General features: G+C 44.3%; 1 protein-coding gene across 6 annotated transcripts in view; it reads right to left on the reverse strand.

Annotated features, from left to right (window-relative positions):
- Window positions 1–1,462: 1,462 nt before the first annotated feature.
- Znf777 (zinc finger protein 777) overlaps window positions 1,463–26,423 on the reverse strand; it is a 27,458-nt gene continuing 2,497 nt past the window's right edge. For 3 of the 6 annotated variants that reach the window (XM_031381735.1, XM_031381732.1, XM_031381736.1), the window contains exons 2-6: window positions 23,526–24,383; window positions 21,784–21,910; window positions 17,638–17,751; window positions 6,179–6,430; window positions 1,463–3,066 (exon numbers count right to left, since the gene is read on the reverse strand). In XM_031381735.1, coding sequence (XP_031237595.1) covers window positions 1,889–3,066; window positions 6,179–6,430; window positions 17,638–17,751; window positions 21,784–21,910; window positions 23,526–24,368 — 2,514 coding nt within the window. In that variant the 5' untranslated portion in view covers window positions 24,369–24,383 and the 3' untranslated portion in view covers window positions 1,463–1,888. Of the gene's footprint in view, window positions 3,070–6,178; window positions 6,431–17,637; window positions 17,752–21,783; window positions 21,911–23,525; window positions 24,384–26,423 lie in introns of all 6 variants that reach the window. The other 3 variants (XM_031381733.1, XM_031381734.1, XM_031381731.1) reach the window with 2 other exon arrangements.

A 26,423-nucleotide genomic window follows, 5' to 3' on the forward strand; every position in this document is an offset into this window, starting at 1 on the left:
ATCCTATCCAGGGAATTAAAGGGGTCTGAGAACCACAGTGTCGTCTGAGAGCTTCTGTCATAAGAGCTGTAACACTTGGGAAGAAGTCTGCTAGGTGGCCTCTCTTTGGTCCAGCCAGACTCTACTTAGTGCAGGGTGACTTGGGTAACCAAGACAGTGGCATGCGAAGATGGAGGTAGAACCAGGTCCCCTCCACCCCCCTCTTCCCTTTGCCAGAACTCTTGCACCAGGCTGGGCCACTGCCTCCAGTACACAGGCCCACAAATGGCCAAGTTATATCTTTTGTGCCTCAGTTTATCTTTAAAATTTTTTACATATAAAGAGTGATATATTAGCTGGTGATGACACATTGGGTCACTCTTTCCTTCCAAAAGCCCCTTGAAGCTCCCATTAAATAGTTTGTTACTTGATATGTCTAGCTTTAACAGGTTCTCCTCTCAAGCCAGTCTTTTCTCCCATAAGCCTGGCTTCCAGTAGGCTGAGCTGAACAGTCCCTTCTGATGACTAAATTCTCCTTTGGCTACCTCCAGGTCCAAAGCATGTGAAAGTAAACAGCTCATAATCAGTATGATAACACGCTTGCAGTTCCTTTTGGAGATGGAGCAGAAGGGTGACAGGAAATGCACAAATCATAACAGCATTCAACACATCCTTTTGGCAACTTAAAATCAAGGAAATGTCCTGGAGCTGGAGAGCTGGCTCTGTGCTTACAAGCTCTGTGGCTACCTTCTTGCAAGAGGACTGGAGTTTAATTCTCAGCACCTATTTTGCGTGGTTCACAACTGCAATAAGTCCAGCTCTAGGGGCTCTTGACACCTCTGCCCTCTGTGTACTCATGTAGGTACACATGCACACACACATACACACATACACACACACATACACTATCCCCCACATAAATGGAGGAGGAGGAGTTGGAGGAGGAGGAGGGAGGGAAGGAGGAAGAAGAGGAGGAGGAAGAAGAGGCTGTCCTGATAGTGTTGTCTGTGGCTGCTCCACAGACCACAGTAGGCTCCCTCGCTTCTCCTACTCCACTCCTCTGCCAGGGGCATTCCAAGCTAAACAGGGAAGGATGGGCACCTTGGAAGCCCCCAGCTTTTTCCATAGGACTATCTTTTCAGATCATCCTCAAGCAAACCATCACTTTCTCCCTGATCCCTGGTCAGTTGGGTCCTATTACCTACTGAGATACCATAGCCCAGATAGACAAGAGGGCACAGGAAGGCTGGCAGGCAGGCAGGTAGGCGCTTCTACCCTTCCCCAGATTCCTCTCTTTCAAGTTGGTCAGCAACCCTCCTTTTGATTTTATAACAAGCAGTACCTATTTCTCCTCCATCCAGCAGACAAAGAGTCTGAGAAAGGAACTTGGTTGTCTGTCAGCTAATATTGGGCACACGTCCCTTGGGCCACTTCAGCCCCTCCCCTTACAAACCAAACAAGAACAGCAAACAGGAAACACTCGTCTTTTAAAAATTACTCTATTATTATCAAATAGAACCACAGTATCCAAAAGGTAATTAGAAAGTTCTATCCCCGACTAAATGGCCCTGCATCGCGCCTGCGAGTGGCTGGCAGCCAAATCACTGCCCCCGTGCAGATTGTTTTCATCCATTTTATTGTCAAGGAAATTAACAGCCTGAAGGGGTTCCCCAGGCCCAAGCACTCCCCCCTGGGGCCCTGGGGAAGCAGGCAACAAGCGACCTGGTCTCACTACCCCGTCCTGGGGAAGAAGGGATGGGAGGGGAGGAGGGTTCACAGCAGAAGGGCTTGGGGCGCCCCGCTCCCGCCCACTGAGCTCAGTCTGGGGGCAGCCGAGGTACCTGTCCCAGGGGCCTTAGACCCTTGCACCTGGCTGCACATCTGGCCGGGGCAGGGGCGGGGCACATGCTCACTCGCCCGTGTGGGTCCGCAGGTGGTACTTGAGCGACTGTTTGTAGCGGAAGCACTTGGCGCAGTGCGTGCAGGGGTAGGGCCGCTCGCCTGTGTGTGCTCGCTGGTGCTCCAGCAGGTGGTGCTTCTGCGTGAAGCGCTTGCCACACTCGGCGCAGTGGTAGGGCCGTTCACCCGTGTGGATGCGCCGGTGCTCTAGCAGGTGGTGCTTGCGGATGAAGCTCTTGCCGCACTCAGGGCAGGCGTGCGGCCGCTCGCGTGAGTGTACGCGGCAGTGGTTGGTGAGCTTAGACTTCTCACTGAAGCTCTTCTCGCACTCCGGGCACTTAAAGGGCCGTTCACCAGTATGAGTCCGCTGGTGGCGCAGCAGATGCGACGGGCGGCTGAAGCTCTTGCCACACAGGCTGCAAATGAAGGAGACTTCATGCTTGCCTGCATGCACGCGCTGGTGGATCACCAGGCTGATATGCAAGCGAAAGCTCTTCTTGCATTCTGGGCACGTATAGGGCCTCTCACCCGTGTGTGTGATCTGGTGCTTGGTCAGGCTTGACTTGTGGCTGAAGCTGCTGTCACACTCAGGGCACTTGTAGGGCTTGGGGCCACCACCACTGCCTGAGCTGGGTGATTTGGGACGCGGTTTGAGCGAGTGCTTGGGATTGAAGGCTGACCCGCGCTCGGGGGAGGCATAGCCGCTGCGTACCCGGTGGATGCGCTGGTGCAGCGTGAGTTGCTGCTTGTGGCGGAAGCTGATCTCACACTCGGCACACTCGTAGGGCCCCTCCTTGATGTGGTTACGCTGGTGGATGATGAGGTTAATCTTCAGCCGAAAGCTTTTGCCACACTCCATGCAAGTGAAGGGCCGCTCACCACGCCGGTTCCGCTGCTGCTGGCTAGAGTTCCCACGGTTCTCCCCCAGGTGCCGCTCACTGTGCCCGTGCCCATGCGTATGCCCATGAATGCTGGGCGCCAGCCTCTTCACTGCTGGGTTGCCCAACTGCAGGGGTGGAGGGCTTTCCTCACCCTCGGGGGACATCTCCCCAGGCAACGGAGTCTGGTACATACTGGCCTCGTATCTCCCGGACAGCTGTCCAAGGGATTGCAAGTGCTGTGGCAGCTCGTCCTCCTCTTCCTCTTCCTCATCCTCCTCCTGCTCCTCTGTCTTTATCACGATTCCCTCTGCTCCAAAGTTAGAAAGAAAGCATTTAGCTATTGTCTTGAACACCTTTATCCTGGATAAGTACAACATGGCTTCAACCTCACCAACGGACTTTGTGCTACACAAACTCACACATACATGGATACATATATTTGTCCACATTCTTCCTTTTGGGAAATCTAGTTTCCTATCCCATGATTCCTACCATCAGACAACTAGCCATGAAACCCAGAGCTTAACAAGGCTCTTGGGGAAGCAGCAGCAGGGGAGGTGGCTTCTCGGCCTCCTGGTGGCCATAATGTGAAGCTGCTGGAGGACTAGTCCCCAGTGTGTATGGGGAAACCAACCTCATGAACCATCACACCCTGCCTGAGCTCATTATTTTCATGGACTCACTTTGTGAGCCTGAGAAGTCCCACTTTTCCTTTTGGAGCACCTGGGGCTGAGTATCTTCTACCTGTGGTATCAATGAGCACTGCTGACTCATCATCATCTCCCTCTGCATTGCTCTTCCTTCCTGAGCCCACCAGCGGTTTTCTCCTCATCATGCCTTTATTCACCCACCTCTATTTCTTCCCTAACTACTTCTCAGTCTCTGTCTTCCTTTGTGACATTCAACACCAACTGAGCTTCTTTGGTGAGACTCAGGCTCAGGTCCTGGTCTTCTGTAACAACTTGGAACTGCAGATGCGGGTCTCATTGTGTAGCCAGGAACAAGGTGCTTTTAACACACCAGCCTTAAGGCTTCCTTCAGAGCGCAGTACCATGCATGCCCCACTGGTGGATTCCCTTTTATCTCCAAGCCTCATTTGTCCCCATGGACCTAGAGAATGCCAAGTTCTACAGGGGCCCCTGAGAACCTAAGCAATTTCTGACTCCTTGGGATTTCTTCAGGTGCTTTGTAGTTACCCATCTGGCATTCCCTAACCAGTGTTAATTGAAGGTTTTGGTTTGTTTTGAGACAGGGTCTCTCTATGGAGCCCTGGCTGGCATTGCTGGTCTCTGTCTTCTGATTGCTGCGATTAAAGGTGTGTGCCACTAAGCTCAGATATTTTTTGTTTTTGTTTTGCTTTTTTTTTTTTTTTAAGAATTAAAACATTCCCCCCTTGCCTTTTCTCTGTCCAAGTCCTCCATGTACTCTTTCAAATTCATGGCTTCCTTTTAAGTTGTGATTACATACATATACATGTGTGTCTGTGTGTATTCCTAAATATAACCTATTTAGTCTGTACAATATTACTTGTATGTATGTTTTTAGGACTAACCATGTGGTATACCAGATTTTTAAAAATTATCTTTCAATTGTGAATCTGTGTGACTATTTTATATACACAAACACACACACACACACACACACACACACACACACACACACACACACGCACGCAGGAGGCCATGGTGGCCAGAACTGTCAGATCCCCTTGGAGCTGGAGTTGCAATTATGGACTGCCTAACGTGGGGGCTGGAGACTAAACTCTGTCCTCTACAGTAACAGTGTGTACTCTGATCCATTGAGCTACATCTCCAGCCCATTTTCTGAATTCTAATTTTTTTTCTAGAGCATTAAGAGGACCGAGTCATGCAAGTATGGCCACATTTCACATCCGGGGTATCCAAGCCCAGAAATCAAAGGGTGTTTCTAAGTAACAGGTCATGAGGTTTACCCTCACTGACAGGCAAACTAAAGCTAGCAATGCCTGTGGCATGACGGAGCTCATGTTTTTTATTCAGATTGTGTGTGTGTGTGTGTATGTGTGTGTGTGCGCGCGCGCGCGTTTGTTTTTATTTTTTAGAGACACAGTTTTTCTGCAGCTCTGGCTGTCCTATGTAGATCAGGTTGGCCTTGAACTCAGAGATCCGCCTGCCTCTGCCTCCCAAGTGCTAGGACTAAAGGGCTGAGCCACCATGCCCTGTCTTGTTTGTTTTGTTCTTTGGTTACTCCTCAGGTACACACACTGTAAAACTTCTAAAGCAGTGGATCTCAATATGTGGGTTAAGACCCCTTTGGGGGTCAAACCACCCTTTCACAGGGATTGCCTAAGATCAGAAAACAGATATACTTACGTTAGGACTCATAACAGTGGCAAAATTAGTTATGAAGTAGCAACAAAATAATTTTATGGTTGGAGGTCAGCACAACCTGAGGAACTGTATTAGAAGATGCCAGGGTTGGCAAGGTCAAGAACCCCTGCTTTAGCCTGTAAACTGCAGTGTTTAATAGGCAACACAGGTGAGGCACTAGGTGAGCAGTAGTCACACTTGGCCTCTGTACACTCATCTAATGTAAGGAATTAGATCCTGACCACTTGACCACGATCGCCATGAGATTTTTATTAATTGAAAACATACCAAGTATAGCCACGTGGAGAGGGCATATGCTTGTACTTCCAGCACTTAGGAGGCTGAAGTAGAAGGGTCAAGCTATAACTGGAAACCCTTGGTCTTAAAAATAAACAAACCACAAACATCCAGCCAACCAGTGGGAGAACTGGAGCAGCAGAAAAGCTGTCATGGTGTCCAGGATCAGCTCCAAATGCCCTGCTGCCATGCTGTTCTCACAGGGACTGGAATGAGGACATGGGATCATGGAGTTAACAAGCTCTATGACTAGAGTCTATCAAAGAAGGATAGGAGTCTTTTTTCTTTCTTTCTTTCTTTTTTGTTTAAAAGGAAAACCCCAGGGCAGGCAGGCTGTCTAGGTTGGGACTCAGACTGGCAGGCAGAACCAGTAGACCCTTGTAGTAGCTCACAGGGACTGCCCAGAGTTGTTTTTATTAAGAAACATGTTTTTCTTGCATGGTGTTAGCATACACTTTTATTCCCAACACCCAGGAGGCTAGCTTGGGCTACTTGTCTCAAAACAGACTCCACCACCCAAACAAAGCAAAATGAAAGTAGCAAACTCCAGAATCATGATGGTGCTGTGATGAATGAGGCGGAGGCTGGAGCTCTGCCACTCACTACCTGCAGACCTTGCACGGGTTTCTGAACCCATTGACTTTGAATTCTTGTTTGAGCCAAGCTTGAGCAGAACAACTTTGCTAGTCTGGGAGATTCTAATAAATTCTGAGTTTATTAGGTCCATGTCTTAGGACACAGGGCCCTCAGCAGCCCCACCCACCCAGAACTTACCCGTGCAGTTTCTCTGCTGCACCAGCATCTGCTTGAGCTCACTGAACTCACTGGAGCCCTCAGTGGACTCCTCGAGCACGTTCTCCTGCTCCTGCATGTCCAGGTCTGGCTGCTCTCCACAGGGGTCACCCAGCTCTGAGTCCTGAAAGCCGTGCTCCTCCACTTGTCCCATCAGTGGCTCTGGTGTCTCCAGACCTTCTGAGCCCTCATCATTGGTCTGCACCTCGATCTTAATCACGATGCCATCATGTGCTGAGGGAAGGTGAGGACACACAGAGCGGTCATGGCACAGCCCAGGTTTCTACAGTCCTAGCATTTACATTCCAACTGGTCTTTTTAAAAAAGAGACCCTAAAAAATACAATAGAGTTAATGGTGAGCAGAAAGAATTTTCTGGACACTTCATAGTCTTGAATGCTAATACAAATTGGAGTCAAGTTACAATAGATTAAAACTTTATTCTCTACAAATTGTTTAGAAAACCACTTTACATTCCAAGCCAGGTAGTCAAAACCCAGTTTTCCTCTTGTTGGTCTGTTCATGTACCAAAGAGCATAAAAAGGTGAGCTGCATCCTCACTCTGGCCTGTTTCTGAGGCACACTGGCAGAAGGTCCTTCTCCTGGACCACATCATTTTCCAGCGTATTGTATGGCCGTGAGAGGGGTGTGTGGGTCTTGGCTGTTAGACAGAACACCATTAGATACACAGCTGTCACCTTTGTGTTTTCTTGTTCAAGTCTATAGATCAACTTCACATGGACTTCATAGATATGGCATCATTCTACACAAATGGTGACAATACACATTTTTGCTTTTCAGTTCCATCTTTTCTTCCCTAATAATTAGCTTTCTCCTCTCATTTCTCCATTAGGACCATGAATATAACTCCAGTAATTAACCAAAATTGCTTCCATGTTTATATAAATATATTCATATCAGCATACATACATTTATTTTCTCTTTGGGTTACTATTGGGGTAAAATAAAACAGCCCCTTTTTTTCCTCTGTGGTCAAATATAGAAATTCCTTTAAGCTGATTTCCTATGGTGCTAACCACTCTTTAAAATGATGCATATGTCACATCCTGTGGCTCATGCTGTAATTTATTAAGTTATTCCCAAACAGAAAACATTTGGGTCCTCATCTTTTACATTTGTTTACATCCCCAATTATAAAAGCACTTAATTTCTATGAGTCGTTTAGCAATGTGACCACAGAATCCAAAGGTTAAATATTTTTACTTTGGGTGGATGTTACAAGATTGCTTTTCAATCAGGCTGTGACAGGCCACCCTTCCACCAGGCTGTGGAAGAGAACCCTTCACCACACCCCTGACTGCAGTGTCCGAATATGCTCATTTTTTTTCAACAAATGTAAAAAGTGGAAACTTACTTAGACTTTGATTTTATTTTATTTTTGTTTTGTTTTCAATATGTAGCCCTGGCTGGCCTGGGATTCAGAGATTTGCCTGCCTTTGCCTCCTGAGTGCTAGGATTACAGGCGTGTACCAACATGCTTGGCTGATTCTATTTCCTGGAGAGGGAAGTTTGAATATTATTTCTTTTATCTATTGGTCTTTTATGATTCTGTATAGTAACAGCTATCTTTTTTTTCCTCCTAGAGATAATCTCAGAGATGCATCCTTGCCCTTGGGAGGTGGAGGCAGGAGGATCAAGAGAGTACAAGGCCATCCTTAGCTGCAGGTGCCTTAAGCACTGACTCTCTAGTTCCTAGTTTTCATCTTTTTTTGTTTGTTTGTTTGTTTTGTTTTGTTTTGTTTTTTGAGACAAGGTTTCTCTGTATAGCCCTGGCTGTCCTGGAACTCACTCTGTAAACCAGGCTGGCCTCGAACTCAGAAATCTGCCTCCCAAGTGCTGGGGTTAAAGGCATAACACCACTGCCCAGCAAGTTTTCACTTTTTAGAGAGGCTCCTGTTAAATTTTCCATGCTGTCTTTGGTTTGTTTTTTTTGTTTTTTGGTTTTTCGAGACAGGGTTTCTCTGTGTAGGCCTGACTGTCCTGGAACTCACTCTGTAGACCAGGCTGGCCTTGAACTCAGAAATCCACCTGCCTCTGCCTCCCAAGTGCTGGGATTAAAGGCGTGCGCCACCACTGCCCGGCTTCCATGCTGTCTTTGAACTTACTCCAACTTAGTCAGGTCTTAAATTTGTGACCTCAGCCTCCTAAACTACCAGTCTTGGTGGTCTGGGTATGTTTTGAGTATTTTCTAAAGGTTCCATGCAGTGAGTTTGGTTGTATGTAATGGGACTGCCATGGACAGGTAAAGACAGCCAGACTGGGGACATAGCTCTTGTGAAGGCAGTGATGCTGGCTTAGTCATGACTTTCTCTTCCTCTCATCATCAGGATGCATCTGCCATGCTATGATGTAGCCAGGACTTCTGAGTAATGAGGTGCTGGCTACAAGCTCGTGGAAGGCAAAACTGTAAGCTAAACAAACATTCTTTCTTTTCTAGCTTCAAGGTCTTACTCTGCAGCTGAGGCTAGTCTGGAATTCAGGGTAAAGCCCAGGCTGACCTCGAATTTTGATTTTCTCCACCTTTACCTCACAAGTAATGGGAATATAAGGGCATATCACAAATGTATAACAAAACTATTTTCTGTATAAATTACCATTTTGGGGGTAGTTTGTTAGAGCAACACAAAACAGACTTAAAAACTCCCCCTTCTCCAATCTCCCCTCCAACCCTCCCTCCTTTAACCTATGTCCACTCGTGTTGCTTGTTTTTATCCTGCAAGTTTCATGAGTTGTGCCTCTTTACCCTGTCTTCAAGCCTATATTAAATTATTATACTCCCCCCCCAGAAACATGACTTCCCTAATTGCATAAACTCCTGAAGGTATTTTACTTGTTTATTACCTAAAACAAAATTTCAAAACTATGGTCTCTCTAGACCTTTGTGAATAACTACATAGGCAAGCTGGATCACCACTGTAATCTTAGCACTTTCCAAGCTATCACGATAAACAGTCATCCAATATGGAAAATGAAAAGCTTTGGAAATTAATCTCTTCTAAGGATAGGTAGAAACTTTCCTCAGTTAGCTCACTTAGTAGAGAATGAATACATACTCTTACTTTCTTTTTTTTTTTTTTTTTTTTTTGGTTTTTCGAGACAGGGTTTCTCTGTGTAGCTCTGGCTGTCCTGGAACTCACTTTGTAGACCAGGCTGGCCTCGAACTCAGAAATCCACCTGCCTCTGCCTCCCAAGTGCTGGGATTAAAGGCGTGCGCCACCACCGCCCGGCATACTCTTACTTTCTATGGATAGATCAGAGTCAGGCCTACTCTGTTTTTCATTTTTACAGATGCAGATATTGGGGAACTTCATTTACAGCAGTGTATGGGAAGGCTGGAATGTGTGCAATTAGGAAATGCCACTTGATTCTTTGAACTTACCCTGAATTACACGCTATAAAAATCATGCGGTTAACATATCATCAACCATTGGCTGACAACTTAACTATATTCTTTTAATTTTGCTGAAAGCCAAATATTGCACACAAAAAAATAATAGCTTGCAATAGGACTGTCATACAGGTCCAAGAGCAATGCCCTTCTGGACATGTCCTCTGCCAGTCTGGATGATGTAGATGGTGACCCAGAGGTTCACACCTTAAGAAATCTCCATGTAAGACTGGTGAGACAGGGAGTTCCCTTTCATTTTTTGTGGTCCTTGAGATGAACCTGGGATCTCATGAAAGCCAGACATGTCTATCACTAAGCTGCGCTCCCGGCCTGCACTTCACTTTTTAAATTTTGAGACATACACCTTACATGTGAATAATGAAACCATACTAGTTCTGTACTAGAAAAAAGCCAGGATATGAAAACTTTATACACCCTTTTACTGAGCTGAGAAATAGACTGACTGCAGGCCTTTGAGGTCTCAGATGCTCCTGTGAGAGGCTGGGTGGTCAATCACATAAACCATTAAATGCTCTAGGGCCACATCAACTATAAGCTTTTGCTGTTAAATTTTTTGCCATGTAGCCCAGGCTGGTCACCTTGAACTTCAGGCTCTCTTGCCACAGCGTCATAAGTGCTGGGATTACAGGTCTGTGCTGCTATGCCAATATTTTTTTATTTTACCACAGTTGTCTGTGTGCATGCTCTTGTGTAGACACAAGCTGATGGACAATAAGCTGAGGTAGGATTAGAGGGTGGGACATCTGGGAGAGAGACAGGAACTCTGGGAAAGAGCCAGGCTTGGGAAGATTTGCCACTGAGGCTTGCAGGAAGTCAGACATATGAAACTGAGGAGAGGTAGCTAAGCAGCCATGCGTCATACATAGAACAGTATAAGTGAATTAATATAAATTAAGAGCTAGCTGGGGAGCACACCTAGCTTAAGGGCACAGCATTCATAAATAAGTAAGCATCCATGTCATTATTCAGAAACTGGGACGAACACAGAAAAAGACCAAACAGCTACATCACTTAATCAATGAGGACCGCTGGGACACAGATGTCACAGTACCTGTCTGTGACTGACTTTCAATCTCTGTAATCACTTTTCATAAAAACTGTATGGAATGGAAAAACTCAATCTATGAGCTGATTTTGAATATATAAAGGATTACTTGTTGATGGAGCTAATGTAGTGTTATATTTCAAGAAATTTAGTTAAAATAAAAAAATATTTTGTTTAGTATTTTTTTATTTTGTTCTCTAGGGCAAAAACTTGTTTATATTTCAAATATTTTTGTTTTTGGGGGGGAGGGCAGGAATAAGGATTAAATTTAGGACTTTTATGTTTGAGTGCTGATCTATAACCTCAGCCCTCTTTTTATTCGGAAACAGGATCTCTCTGAAGCCCTGGGTATCCTGGAATTCACCAGGCTGGACTTGAACTCACAGAGATCTGTCTGCCAATTTTCTAGGCACTGAGATTAAAGGTGTGTACCACTGAACCCTGATCCTCTTTTATTTTTCAGATAGCCACTAAGTTGCCTAACCTGGTCTTGAACTCCAATTCCCTCATCTTCCTAATTAATTTCTAGCACTTTTTAGGAAGCCCATAGACTTAACTACTGTGTTCATAGTATTTACTGAGTAAAATGCCCTAATATTTCTGTAGTTGATGTGAAACCCAGATACCATAAAGAAAATGACTGATTAATCTCAGTACATTAAAAACTTGAAATGGGCCGGGCGGTGGTGGCGTACGCCTTTAATCCCAGCACTTGGGAGGCAGAGGCAGGTGGATTTCTGAGTTCGAGGCCAGCCTGGTCTACAGAGTTAGTTCCAGGACAGCCAGGGATATACAGAGATACAGAGAAACCCTGTCTCGAAAAAAAACAAAAAACAACAACAACAAAAAAAACTTGAAATGGTTATAACACAAATATTAATGCTATATTACAAAAGTACTCCCAAAAATAGGGAAATATTTTTATAGATATGACAGATAAGAGATAATACTTTCAGTTTTGTAATTATGTAGTCCAGCCTGGACCTCACAGAGATCTGTTTACCTCAGCCTTCTACTGCTCGGATAGGTGTGAACCACCATGCCTGGCATGTCATTAATGTTTAAAGAGCTACCACCTCCAGCATAACTTCTAGAATCTAGCAGAGTAGCAGTTGGGAGAGCTAGAGGCAGAAGGATCAGAGTTCAAGGTCAGAGCAGAGTAAGACACAAAGGTGAGACTGCACGAGTACCACTTTTCTGTTTAGACCAGTGGTTCTCAAGCTGTGGGCCATGACTTCTTTGGGGCCGAATGACACTTTCTAGAGGTTGTATATCAGATAGCTACATTACAATTTTAACAGTAGCAAATTACAGTTATGGAGCAGCAACAATATAATTTTATGGTTGGGGGTCACCATATGAGAAACTGCATTAAAGGGTCGCAGCATTAGGAAGGATGAAAACACTGGTTTATACCTATAGCTCCTACAAATCACACAAAGCCAAAGACCGATTATTGGCCAGGGGATATGGTATGATTCTCACACTTAGATGAAGGCAGATAGGCTGGGGTAGTAGTTGAAGGGCATTTGCCAATATCCAGTAAACGTTTGTTATGTGTATATCCTTTGATCTAGAAAATCCATTTCTGAAAGTTTTAGATCATTGCAGGGATCTACTTGTAAGGGTCTTTACTGATGCACTAAAACTTGTGAGCTCTGTAGAGAGAACATCTTGTGTATCATTCGGATGCATCACCTGTCAATTAAAAAGTCTATGGCCTATGGTTTAGACAGGAAATAGAAGGTGGGACATCTGGGAGGCAGGAAGGATTCTAGGATAGAGCAAGTTTCAAGACATCCACCCAGGACTATATGAGAAGGACGCATGGTACCTGAGCACGGGTAACTAGTCACTTGGGAGACTGCAGATTAAAACTAATGGGATATTTTAAACTATATCTAGTCAGAGAAGAGCCTAGCTGGATGGCCAATGTATCTGTAAATATATTTGAATCTGAGTCTTATTTCTGGGAGCATAGGGCTCAGAGGAAGAACTGGACATAACCTCAACAGAGTCCCCTAAATGTATATCAATAGGAGAGTGTACAATAGATTATAAATACTATAATCTGCTATTAAGAACAATCTAGATTTAAATATTTGGGCACATAAAGATGTAAGATAACCCTCCTGCCTCTGCTTTCTGTTAGGACTTAAGATATGAACCACTTCACTGGCTTAGATACTTTACTAAAAAAAGCTGGCAAGTGATGTGCTTCTGTACTATTTGATCTTGTTTTATAGCAGAATGCATTCAATATAATTTACAACATATGTGTAAGCATATATACAGAAAACTGGAAAAAATAAAAAAGTGACTCTTAAGATTTTACTATCATCATCCCACCCAATCTACCTTGTCCTTAAGACAGGGTTTTGGGTAGCCCAGGCTGGCCTCAAACTCACTGTGTAGCAAGGGATTCCAAAGATTCATGTTTCTCACCTCCTGTCTCCTAAATACACACCTATATGGCCACTCCTTGAGCTAGTTAGACAGGGCCATCCCCTCACCAGCCACCAAATTCCTCAAGGCTTCAATGAGCCAGATGAGGAGCCATGGAGGCCAGATAACATTTGTAGCTGGCTCTTTCCCTAGACCGGATCATCTTTACCTTTGCTTGGCTTACTGTTGATGGCCACACATCAGTTCCAAATTCTCTTCAGTTCCCTCAGCTGTCTAGTTCTATTCTTAAAGCACTTACACATGTGGTATTTATTTAGTTTCACCTACTTTTAAAAATTCTAGAACCTTCTGGTGTACCCAGGATCTTGTATAGCTTCCACTATGTTTTCAGTTCTCCTGTCTCCTACTTTCTTTTTTTCTTTTATTTGTTAGGCAGTGGCAGGAGGATCTGAGTTTGAGGCCAGCCTGGTAGACAGTGAGTTCTAGGACAACCCAGACTACACAGAAAAACCTAATTTCAAATAAAACAAAACAAACCAATAGAAAAAGGGTGTGTGTGCTTGTTCTTACAGAGGACTTTACTTTGATTCCTAGCACCCACATGGTGGCTCCAACTGTCAATAACTCCAGTTCCAGGGAATCTAGTGTCCTCTTCTGAACTCCGTGGACACCAGGCATGTATGTGGAGCACAGACTTACATTCAAGCAAAATATTCATACACACAAAATAAAATGAGAATTTTAAAATTAAGCTGGTGTAGAGAGAACATCTTAATGTTTGTATGGATGTGGCACCTGTTAATAATAAATCTGATGGTCTATGGCTTAAGCAGGAAATAAGAGGTGGGACATCCAGGAGGCAGAAAGGATTCTAGGGGAGGACCAGGCAGGAGATCCACCCCCCACCTCGGAAGGCGTGAAGAGATGGTCACATGGTACCTGAGCACAGGCAACCAGCCATGTGATGGAATGTAGATTAGAATAAATGGGATAATCTAAGTTATGACCTATTCAGAGAAGAGCCTAGTAACATGACCAAGGTATTTATAAATATATTTTGAGACTGAGTCTTACTTCTGGGAGCATGGATCTGGGAGGCAGAATCAGACCTAACTTGTATAGGCCAGGGAGATGGCTAAATGGTTAAAGTGTTTGCTGTGTTCTTGGATCCCCAGAACCTGTGCAAATGCTGGTTGGGTATAATGGCCCACCTGTAATCCCAGTGTAAGGAAGGCAGTGACAGAGATATCTAGACTAGTCATATCAGCAAAGACACTGCCTCAATGTATACCATGGAGAGCAATTGAGGAAGACTCTTGATGTCACGCAGATTTTGCACACACATACATAAAAAGCTCACAGGTGCATTTTTACTGCTTCTCTTCATCTGAGCCTCAAGTCCATCTTACTTGGGGCTAGGGATCATCTTTTGCTCCCTCCACTCCCCTTAACTCACACCCACCAGTTTTTCTTGGTCAATAGCCAGTACATATCTTGCAAATAGCCACTGCTCCCACTGGGCTGTGCCAAGGCCTCAAAGTACTGCTGCCTACTAGTTTCCAATATCTCCCTTCAATCATTCTTTGAGGATCAAGGAACCTATTTGTTATTTAGGTCTCTACTAAAAATTTCCACATTCCAAGGTCCATCTTCTTTATTAAATGTTTTTACTATATTTTTGTGCTGTGTATGTGTGCATGTTCATGTGTGCAAGCATACTATAATATGTATGTAGAGGCCAAAGGACTTGTTGAAGTTGGCTCTCTCCTTGTACTGTGTGCATCCTGGGGATTGAACTCAGCCACTCAGACTTGGCAGTAAACACCTTCACCTCTTGAGTCACCTTGCCAGTCTGTGTGATGCCCTTTCTGACTTCAGACTTTGTCCAATCTCAGCGAAGCCTTCCATGCTTTGTCTTGAGCTCTGGCTGCTTCCTGTCACAGCTTTGTTATAGGAGGTGGCTGATTTCTGTTGTGTTAAGGCTTGTTTTACTTCTGTGCACACAGATGTGTGCCTATAGTGGATGTGCACATGTCCTGTTCATGAAGATGCTTGAGACCAAATACAGTGAATCCTAGGGCTAGAAGAACAGGCTGTGACCTGATGTGGGTCCTCTGCAAGGGCTATGCATGCTAATGGCTGAGACATTCTCCAGGCCAGTGACTTTGTTCACATAGTGTGAATGTGGTTGCCAATAGTGGTCTTCTCTACGGGAGGATATAAGCCTAAGTGTGAGCAAGAACCTCTTCAGAACCCAGCTACTGACAGAGTGCCTTGATATATAAAACATGTGATAAATTAAATTAATAAAGAAACAAGTAAATTAGAGCATAAAATCCTTTATAATGTGACACCAGAGATGACAGTGTACCATATTATAATATGATTATACATAGTATATTTTAAACTATATTTTAGATTCTGTTCAAAGTTTCAGACTCTCAAAGGACATTATTAGGTCAAATATATTAATGTTTTAAAATATTTAAAACATATAAATGAGAACACACATTTTTGCCATGGCTTCTGGCAGGGCTTGAGTATACAGGGGAAGGAAACAAATAGATGGACACACACAGATGGATGACAACTACTCTGAGTATTTTCAATCACATGTTAATAACTGAATTCTCTATGGATTTCTTAGAAACCCAAAGTACTGAATGAATTTACTGAGGCAATTCATTGAAACTGTCATTCTTGATATATGTGGAACTAGGAAAGTTCTCAGTTCTCTAGATGCCCCTGTTTGGTATTGCACTTTTGGGTCTGGCTCACGGTTGCCTCTACTACCTTCTTCACAGGGAAAAGACACTGGACATATTTCTCCATTATGTAGAAGCCTGATGTTTACAGTTTCTAAGGTAGCAATTGCTTGGCTAAATACTCTATGGCACAGTGGGTCCGTGTTACCTGCCCTCCCAAATGATGCCACCTCCAAGGGCTGAAAAGGATAAGTGCAGCAAGTGACATGCATGGTTCAGCAAGGTCAGGAAGTCTCTATGAGGTCACTTGCCTCTGCAGAAGCTCAGGCCATGGACATATACATACATACATACATACATACATACATACGCACACACGCGCATATGTCAAACTGAACCCAGCTCAGCACAACGTGGGCTTGGTCATTTGCTTTTTACTTTGTACCCTATTCAAACACAGCGCCTGGACATCAAAACTAGCTGGAGCAGCAGCCATATTTCAGAGCTTTGGCCATAAAGCATCTCTGCCAATTTTCACCTTAACCCTCCCTGCCTCTGACTTTTTCCATGTTGAATCTCTCTATTTCCACCTAATTCTTGTTTTCAATATGGCCAGTCAAACCTTTGAGGTATAGATTTCCTCCAACCAAAATATACCTCTAGAACAACCCCTCAACCCCATCTACTTTCAAATTCATCATCTGTGATATTGAATTGGTGGAAGCCTCAGCCTTCTATCTGATGTTTGGCATTGAAGTAACCATGTACCCAGGCATCCATGGACTAACCTCTCTGAACCTGTGAGCCCAAACAAACCTTCCTTGCCTTAGGTTGTTTCTGAGCTAATACAATCTTCAAATCCATGACATTAAATCATAATGTCTGTCTGTTGGTTTTCAACTGAGTTTCCTAGCAGGATCATCTCCTTTCAGCAGTCAACAAGATATCTAATGATGTACTATTATTCTTGAATGTTACAAATGTCCACCAAGGACAAAGGCATGTTTCCATTGAAAAAATGAGGCAAGTGATGCAAGTCCAAAGGAAAATCCCCAAGTACAGCCTACAACACTGATGTACCAAGACAGACTCAGAGTGACTGTGAAGAGGACACTGGCTCTAACTGGCTCCAGCTGTACTTACTGAGCCACTATGGCATGCCAATCTCCTGCCAGGACCTTCATACCTAGTAGTATATGTACCTGGGACATGAGAACTATCTGCTGATCCCATTTCACTGCCTCAACCAGGCCTGCTAGAGTCGTGTGCTACAGGGAGTTTCTGGTCAAGTCCATGCCTGTCCTCTATTCTGCAGGAACATGGCCTTTCTGTGGGAAATCTCGGAAGTAAGAGCATTACACAAGAATGCATTCTCTGGTTTGGAGAGATGGCTCAGTGGTTAAGACCACTGATTGTTCTCCCAGAGGTCCTGAGTTCAATTCCCAGCAACCACATGGTGGCTCACAACCATCTGTAATGGGATCTGATGCCCTCTCCTGGTGTGTCTGAAGACAGCAACAGTGTACTCATATACATAAAATAAATAAATATTAAAAAGAGAGAAAATGCATTCTCTGTGTTTCTTCCTGCAGAAAGAATGACAAGAGTGGGTCATGTCAACAAACAAAAACAGAAATAAAACAAAAAGCCCCTGTGAGACAATGAACTTTATGCATTCCCACTTATCTATTGGTGGTTACAGGAAACTAACTACCTGCAGGCTTCCTTCCTGCATAGCCTGATACTGTATCAGCCTTTCAGGTCCTCTCTGAACCTCAGCAGTGCTCCATACTGGAGCTGCCTTAATACTGAAAGACCCAAGATGCAGGGCCATGGGCCACCCATCTGTCACTTACCAGCACTGGGATCTGTGGGTGTCTCACCCTCCTCAGAGTCCTCTTGCTCCTGCATGGCTGGCCTCTCTCCACGCTCCATCTGTGACATGAGGTCTGGTTTGGAAATTGCATAGTCTAGGCAGAAGGAAGAAAATATTATGAGGGCGCACTATATGCTGTAAGGTATCACCTGTGGGGACATGGCCCAGAATAGCCCTTTTGCCAGGGGGACTGGCTATGCGGGCAAAGAAGTGGGCAAGTATTCAACCTTTCTCCAGGGCCCTTTATGTGTGTATCTCATGCTGCTAGCAGACACTACAACTTATACAGAGCTTCATAACAAAGTTGTAATTGTATGAAGTAAAAACTTAATCCTGATAAAGTATAAACTTCATAAAACAAAATACTGATAAGAGTTCCTTATATTCAAAAGGGTTGCCAAGTATGGCGGCTCATGCCTGCAATACCAGCACTTGGGAGGTAGAAAGAGACCTTCTATGAATCCAATGCCAACTTGGGACAAAGACTGAGATCCTGTTCCAAAAAAAGAAGAGCTCAGATGTGGTGGCACACACCCTTATCTCAGCACTGGGGAAGCAGAGGTAGGCAGAGCTCTATGAGTTCAAGATTAGGTTGGGCTACTTAGTAACTTTCCAGCTGGCCAAGGCTGCATCATGAGATACTGTCTTAAAAAAAAAAATTAAAATCGGGGGGAAAAAGAAAAAAGATAGGAACAGACATGTAGCTTAGTGACAGAATATGTGCTTAACATGTATGGGACCCTAGGTTCAATCCTTAATACTCCTCAAAAAGTTTATAGTTATTTTGAAATAAAAAGATGAAGAAATATTAGAAAAATACATATTCATCACATTTATTAAAGAGTTAATATTCGTAATTATATAAAAACAACCTTTATAATCAGTAGAAAATAAGAGCAAAAGTATGAATAGGTAATTTGTAGGAGATAGACAAATGACTAGTAATTATATAAAACAGATGGAAAGGTTTACTAATCACCTGAGAAATACATTCAAATAAAAATAGTACCATTCCTTTCATCTATCAAAAGGATAAATATTTGCTTAGATTAAGTACTCAGGGTATAGAAAGACCAGGAGTTTAAGGTCAGCACATTGAGGCCAGGCTGGGTTGCATGATCTTGTCTCAGAAAAACAAAATAAAACAAACACAAAGATACTAAGACAGACTAAGCCAGGGGACAGACACTGAGATGAGACTGGCTCAGCTGCTTAGGAGGCTCCACAGCAGTGAGTCTCTCCTCCACTTCACATCAGCTCTGTCAAACACTGGCTCACTGCACAGATGCGCAGGGCTGTTTATCACAACATTCTGCAGTGAGAGATGGAAGCACCCGCGGGGCAGCAGCAGTATGCTCAAAAGCCAGGGTTCAGGGGGTCAAAGAGAAAGGTCAGGGGTTAAGAACACTTGTTTTCTCTTGTACACAACCTGGGTTAGGTTCCCAGCACCCACATGGTGGCTCACAAATACCTGTAACTCCAGTTCCAGGGGACCCAACACCCTCTTCTGGTCTCCATGGGCATTAATAAGGCATGTACATGGTACACATGTTAACATGCAGGCAAAACACTCATACACGTAACATTAAAACAAACAAACAAACAAACAAAGTTTGCCTGGATACTGTACTTTCTTTCCAAGGATTGTGGCCTATAGGTCCTGATAATGTTCCCCTGGTCTAGTGTGAGTGAATGGTTGCCTTTGTGCAAGCTCCACACTGCATGTATAACAGGACAGACACTATGTATATGTTTACAAAGCTCCTGGTGGCTTCCTCTATGGGGTGGCTCATGTGAGTGCGTCTGGGTTGCCCCTCTGTGGGGTGGCACTGGTGAGTGCATAGTAATTGTTCTTTATTATGTTATTATAAATTGTTAAGTTTTCATAATTGCATATGTATTTTTAAAAAGTAATGTTAGCCTATGGAAAGTTATATCGAAAATTAACTATTTTTGCCTGAATCAAATTATTTTCTTAAAAAAATTAATTTTTAATTTTATTTTGGGGGATTTCTTTTTTTTTCTTTTTTACTTTTTTATGTCTACAGGCATTTAGCCTACACGTCTGTCTGTCCAGCATGTGTACAGTGCTTACAGAGGCAAAAACAGTACATTGTAACTGAAGTTACGAATGGTTGTGAGCCACCACGTAGGTGCTGAGAATCAAATACAGGTAGGTCCTCTAGAAGAGCAGCCTATGCTTTTTAATGCTGAGCGTTCTCTTTAGCCCCATATTTATTTTTATCTTATGTGTCCAACAGAGTGCATTTAACATTTAAACCTTTCTCTCTTTCATTTGTGTGTTCATGGGGTTAGAAGAAAGTAGATGCAGGTATGCTCACCTGTGCACATACATGGAAGACAGCGTTTTTTAGCTTTCACTTTCCTGCATATTTTTTTGAGATAGGATCTCTCAGTGAACCTGAAGCTGTTTTGGCTAGACTGGCTAGACAGTAAAGCCCCAGGCACCTGCTTGTCTCCGCACCCCAGCATTGCATACAGACACATACCGAGGTGTTTGGCTTTTATGTGAGTGGCAGTGAGCTGAACTTAGGTTTCCCATGCTTGCACAACAAACTCTTTATCTACTGAGCTATCTCCCTAGTACCCTCAGATTTTTCTTTTGTCTATGTCAAAAAATTCTACACACAAGAGAAAAGGATACATCACAGAACAAAGTCCAACTTCCAGTTTTCTGTCCTTTCATGTTTTTAATGAAAACAAGAATCAACAGACTTTGGTATAGACAGATTTTGGTTGAGACCATGACTTCCTGATGGGGACCAGGACCCTGGGGCCACAGGTCTAAGTGATAATGTTCAGCTGTATAAGTAAGAGAACTAGATCTCTAATCTTTTCCTTAGTAGCTTACTACATTACTCTTGGGAAGCATTTCACAACCTGCTGGCACACAGTAGGTCCTCAGTATATTTGTTTTCTTCTAGTCATTTTTCCTTCTTCAACGATACTTTGCTAGACAAATGAGTTTTGTAAGCAGGGTGCACGGGAAAATGCTGACAGTGAGAGTCCAGCACACCACAGTCTAGCCTGCTGCGCTTCTCTGTGGTGTGGTGTCTTCATGGACAGACAGACTGGTGCTGTACAGACAGACAAGGGGACATGAGAGGCTTTTCTCTCCATTTGTTTCTTTTTTTTTTTTTTTTTTTTTTTTTTTGATTTTTCAAGACAGGGTCTCTCTATGTAGCTGTGTTAGTCTTTTTTTAAGAGAAATTTATTTTATATGTATACTACATGTATATGTATGTTTGTGCACATGTGATTCCAGATGCCTACGAAGTTCAGAAGAGACTCATATCCTCTGGATATGATGTCTATGCTGGGAACTTTTAACCACTGAGCAATCTCTAGCCTGTTTGTGGCACTCTTTAAAATTCTGTTTGTAGGGAGATGGTTCAGTTGGTCAAGTGCCTGCCCGGTAAGAGTAAGAACACAGGTTTGATGCCCAGCACTCATGTAAAAGTTGGGTATAGTGGTGCCCATCTGTGACCCTCGCACTGGAGGGGGTGGTAGCGAGAGGAGGAGGGAGGGAGGCAGGTCCCAGAAGCACTTTGACTAAGCAGTCTAACCGTCTCAAAAACTAACAAGGAGAACAACAGAAGACAAAGTTTGACTTTGCCCTCTGGCCTCCACATGCACACATGCATACACTACAGTATACATATACACACAATACAAGTAAAATTCTGTTTGAAGCTAGATGAGGTAGTGCATGTATATGATCTCAACATTCAGGAAGTTGAGGCAGCAGGACTCTGAATTCAAGGCCAGCCTTACTCAACACTAAGATCCTGCTGAAACCATCTGCTGGGCATGGTAGTTCACCCTTGTAATCCTAGCACTAGAGAGATAGACACTGGAGGATCCTAGTGAGTTTGAGGCCAGCCTGGTCTACATAGCAAGTTCCTGGCCAGCCAGGGCAGTCCTATCTCAAAACAAAACAACACATACATACAAACTCAAACCCAAACAAATGCCACGACCCAAACAATCAAATAAAACCAAAGCCGAACAAAATGTTTGCGTTTTCCCAATACAGGAGCTGCTGTTCACATTTCCTAAGTGTTTACACAGGCCTCACACCCATGTCACAGTCCTTTGCTCTTACCCATAGAGACCAGAGACTCATAGTTGCCCCTCATTACATTCTTGTAGAGCTCCTTCTGCCACTCAGAGAGATTTCCCCATTCCTGCTCAGAGAAATGGACGGCAACATCATCAAATGTGACAGGAACCTGAAACCAAAAAACTGCATCAGGAAAGACCAAAGTGATAACACCACAGATGGCCAAGCCCCAATTCCCTCTATTTGGGACAGAGAGGGGAACATTCCTGCACTTGCTGGGGGTCAGGGGTGTTGTAGGGAGCTTTACCAACACCCTGCTGGCCACATCCCTGGCCAAGGAGTAGAGGACTCATCTTGCCTGGGGCCTTCCCCAACTTTAAAACATGGAAGACCAGGAACACTAGGAAACCTGCTGAAAATGCAGACTCTTAGGCCTCACTCTGGAACTTCAGAGATCGGTAAGCCTTTTGTGAGATCCTAGAATTCTAATGTACAACAGCTTTCAAGAGGAACTGGCTTACAGATTCAGTCAGTTTGGAATAAAAAGAAAACTGGTCTACACTCATGTTCCTTTAAAGCCTTCTAGAAAATAAGACTAAAACCCATTTCTTAGCTCCTTAAGGATACTTCCTGAAATCAATTTTACCGAAATTAAGGATTTGTAAGTAAATTGACAAAAAGAATAGACAGAATAAAACCTAAGAGAGTTAAACTATGTTCTTCTCCTTATCTGGTCTGAGGGTAAACTGTTAAGTGTGGCTCATAGGGCCCTTAGTACCTGCAAGGAATTGGCTCCAGAGCCCTCAGGATACCAAAGTCGGCAGATGCTGAATTCTTTATATATATAAAACGGCATAATATTTGCATAAAACCTATACAAAAACTCCAGCACTTTAAACCATCCAATGACGATGTGTAATGCCTCCTCAAGGTGAATACTGGGTGCAGTTGTAATCTACTATTCAGGGGATGGCTAGAAAGTGTTCATGTTCTGTGCAGACATAATTTTCTTTTTTTCCAGTATTGTAGTGAGGATTTTGGTTTCTTTTAACCCCAGGTGTGGGATATGGGGCTGCTTCAGGTTGTCCACAGCAGCTGAGGATTTATGATTTACCTCGTGCAGGAGTGTGATTTGCCAGTGGCAGCAACTGTGTGAAGTTTGAAATTCTGGAAACCTTCCATAGGGTATATAAATACTAGCTCTGAGGGGCAGGGTGGGTTGTTGGTCTCAATGTTAAAAAGTTGTATAAAGAAGAAACAAGAATTAGATATCCTAATAGTGAAGATCAAACTTGCCCCAGGGACCTCAATAACCCTAACCAGGAGGAAGTAGTCTAATGATAACATTGCTTCCTCTCCCCTCTATCTTTTTTTCTCTCCTATCTAGTGTTAGGGGTTGAAAGGGTGGAGGAATAAAGAACCCACAAAGTAGCAAATGCCAGCCACACAGTATTAACCGGAGTGTCCAGAAACCACCATAGAAGAATCAAGAGTGTGGAGGCCAGCCTGACAGGACATGCTCTGTGTGAGCTCACAGACCTCTCCATCCTGTCTCAGGCTCTGGAAGGGCTTTACCTACCCCTTTCTAAAGGGACTTTTCTACCAGTTTGTGCTTTTACCAATGGGAGAATTTGCTTTTGGTGTGCCCTGCTCTCGGTGAAGCAATCCTGGAAGGCAGGACACTTGCTTCTTGTTTTCCCTTTCCCTTTCTTTCAGCTGAACGGAACCCCTACACCATGTCTCCCTGCAGATGCCTTGGGAAGCCCCCAGTGGAATGGACGTACCTTGGGAACTTCTCCATTGCTGCCTGGGGGTAGCCTCAGGATCCAGAAATTTCTGTTTTTGAGCAGATTCTCCATGTTCTCCAGGCGCCGCTGCAGTAGCCCATACTCCTGCAGTAAGGTCCCCAGTACAACCCACTTGCTCTCCAGATGATTTGCAAACTCCACAGCTGTTCTCTCACAGTCTGCTATCTTCTTCTCATTTGTCCCTGTCCTGCCCTCCAGAGTCAGTAGTCGCATGGCCTGGGCCTCCAGTTTCCTCTCCACTGCTTGGACAGCCGCCCACACGGCCAAGCGAGTGATCTCTGCGGTGGGCAGCGGCTGTTCCTTCTGGGCTGCAGGGGAGGCATGGAAGGGAGTGTCCTTTTGCAAAGTGGGACTCTGGAGCAAGGGGTCCATGTCGGTCTCGGGTACTGTGGGTGACAGCGTCAGCGAGTCTTTCTCAGGAACTTCAGGAGAGTGGAGTGGAGCTTCCTGATGGTGGGCGGAGTGGGAGAGGAAGGGGATCCCCTGACCTGCTGCTGAAGGAGGGTACTGGGTTTCTTCCTGGGAAGCCAGGGATACCTGGTGAGGTGTGTCTTGCTCAGAAGTGGCAGGATACAGGAGTGAAGGTCCTTTCTGGAGAACATGTGACATCTGGCCAGGTGTATCTTGCTTAGGAGTACTGTCAGTCTGGGGCAGGGTACCCTGCCGGGGGGCAGTGGGAGACAGAGGAGGAATCTCTTTGTGGGGAAGAATGCAAGAAGGGAACACAGTTTCTCTAGAGAGTCGAGCAGGGGACTGACGTACAGGCTCTTCCTGTGCAACGTTGGAGAAGGACAGAGGTGGCGAGCGATCGTCCTCCATGTCCAGCTGCTGGACCTGTGTTCAAGGAGAGAAGGAAATACAGGATTGAAGGTCACAGTCTCCAGATGGCAAAACAAATCCAAGAGACAACACTCACACTAAAATGTTCTCAGTTTTTGAAGCCATAAGACACATTCTAAAAGAGCAAATTTCTTCCAAAAGTGGCACTGAACTAGACATCAATGACACTCTATTAGGAACAGCACATAAGAGATGGCTATGCTACCTTCTGTTTTCTACAGAGCCATCTTTCCTTCACGTTTCAAAAGTGATGAGTGGCGGGCGTGCAGGAGGTGAATAGAGCTGAGGAGAAATCGGAACACTCAGCTGCTGGCTCTGTTAATACCCACTGCTGCCCTGTTCACTATAGCTGCTCATGTGACTACTGCCTTCTTTTGTCTGGAAAGGTATTGCAACTGGCTTTTATTCCAAGAAACGCATAGTGAGACATGGTGATAGGTAACAGAGGCGATTTGGCCTCCTCAGGAGCCCAGGTTTCCTAGGCAAATGGCCCACTGGGGCAGGTGTACATTGCTGGGCTCCCTCACTGTGGTTCTTGAGGTAGGGATAAGAAGAAAAGCCTGTGGTGACTGAAGAATGAGGCATTAGACTAGTTTTAAGTATGACAAGAGTGTTGGGGCTAGCATCAGAAGAAAGATGTGAGCCTGGCAGTGGTGGCACACGCCTTTAATCCCAGCACTTGGGAGGCAGAGGCAGGCGGATTTCTGAGTTTGAGGCCAGCCTGGCCTACAGAGTGAGTTCCAGGACAGCCAGGGCTACACAGAGCAACGCTATACAGAGATGTGCTTTCTTTTGGGACTCTGGTCCTCATCTTGCCATATCCACGTTAAAATCTTAAACCACCAGGGAGGTGAAGCCATGCTCTTCCGTCAGTGACCAGTTCATTTGCCTAGCCATTCAATCCTGGATCTGAGTGGAATTTTTCCATGACAATTTTTTGTTCTTTTCTTCATAATATTCCTTGAAGGAATCTGTTCAGCTTCTATGCTCTCTATGAGTGTTCTGTAAGGAAGGTAATTAAAACTTGTTTTCTTCGCTTGAAAAATTAGCATATCCCTTATGTTCAGACTTAGAGTGTGAGCTCAGTAAATGCCTGTTGAAGAGTCAGCTGTACATTGACTAAGTTAAAAAGATTATCACGGTAGTAATGAGGTTCCTTTTGCCATCTATCAGAGACTTATCTAAACCCACTTCATACCTTCCATAGCCATCTTTCTTAGTCTGTTCATTGATTCACAAACAGGTGACTCAGTAAAGTATCGTCCCACCTTTAAGCCAAGGACTGGCGACTCTGAGACCTTGTCCAGTAAACATCTTTGAAAAGGCACGAATCATACCTCTGCTATATGGAAGCTCATTAGCAGAGTAAATATTTAGGATTTATTATGTGCCATAAACTGTGTTAAGCATTTTAAAGGATTATCTCACTTAAGCCTCACAAAACCTAATCAAATTATTAGCCACGTTTAGCCTATGAAAACACTGAAAATAGCAGAGGCTATATCTACCTTGCCTCAGGTAACACAGAAACCAGAGATTGTAGGTGACCTCTAGGCCTCAATTATAGACAGAGGCAGCTGATAGGTTTGAGTCCTGAGCCAAAGGCTTGATGATTAAACATACCTATGGGAGGCTTACTACAGGCAGTCATGTTGGGATAGAGGGCCCTATCCCTTAAAGACATACAATTTATGGTGGTGTTAAGAGTGCCCCAGGAAACCTAATGCAAGTAATGAGGTCTCAAAATACATACAGATGAAAAATTCTGCAAACCCAGATAGAGTTCAAAGACCTCTTTGACTCTCAGCCCTTCACTGTTTAGTTGGTAGCCTACTAGACAACCCCTTTAGGTGGAAGCCTCAATCACACAGCTAAAGGAACCTAGAGCCAACACAACAGGCATCTTAAGGCAGCCGGCCCCAGGGAGGACTAGGGAATTTGCCTATTATTAGTAGAAAGAGGGAAAAAAATACCTGGAGGGCAGGTTAGGTGCCGGAGTAATACAGGGCTTTACCCCAAACAAGGAGAAAAAAA

This window comes from Mastomys coucha, unplaced genomic scaffold (assembly GCF_008632895.1).
Source record: "Mastomys coucha isolate ucsf_1 unplaced genomic scaffold, UCSF_Mcou_1 pScaffold20, whole genome shotgun sequence".
Taxonomy (NCBI): Eukaryota; Metazoa; Chordata; class Mammalia; order Rodentia; family Muridae; genus Mastomys; species Mastomys coucha.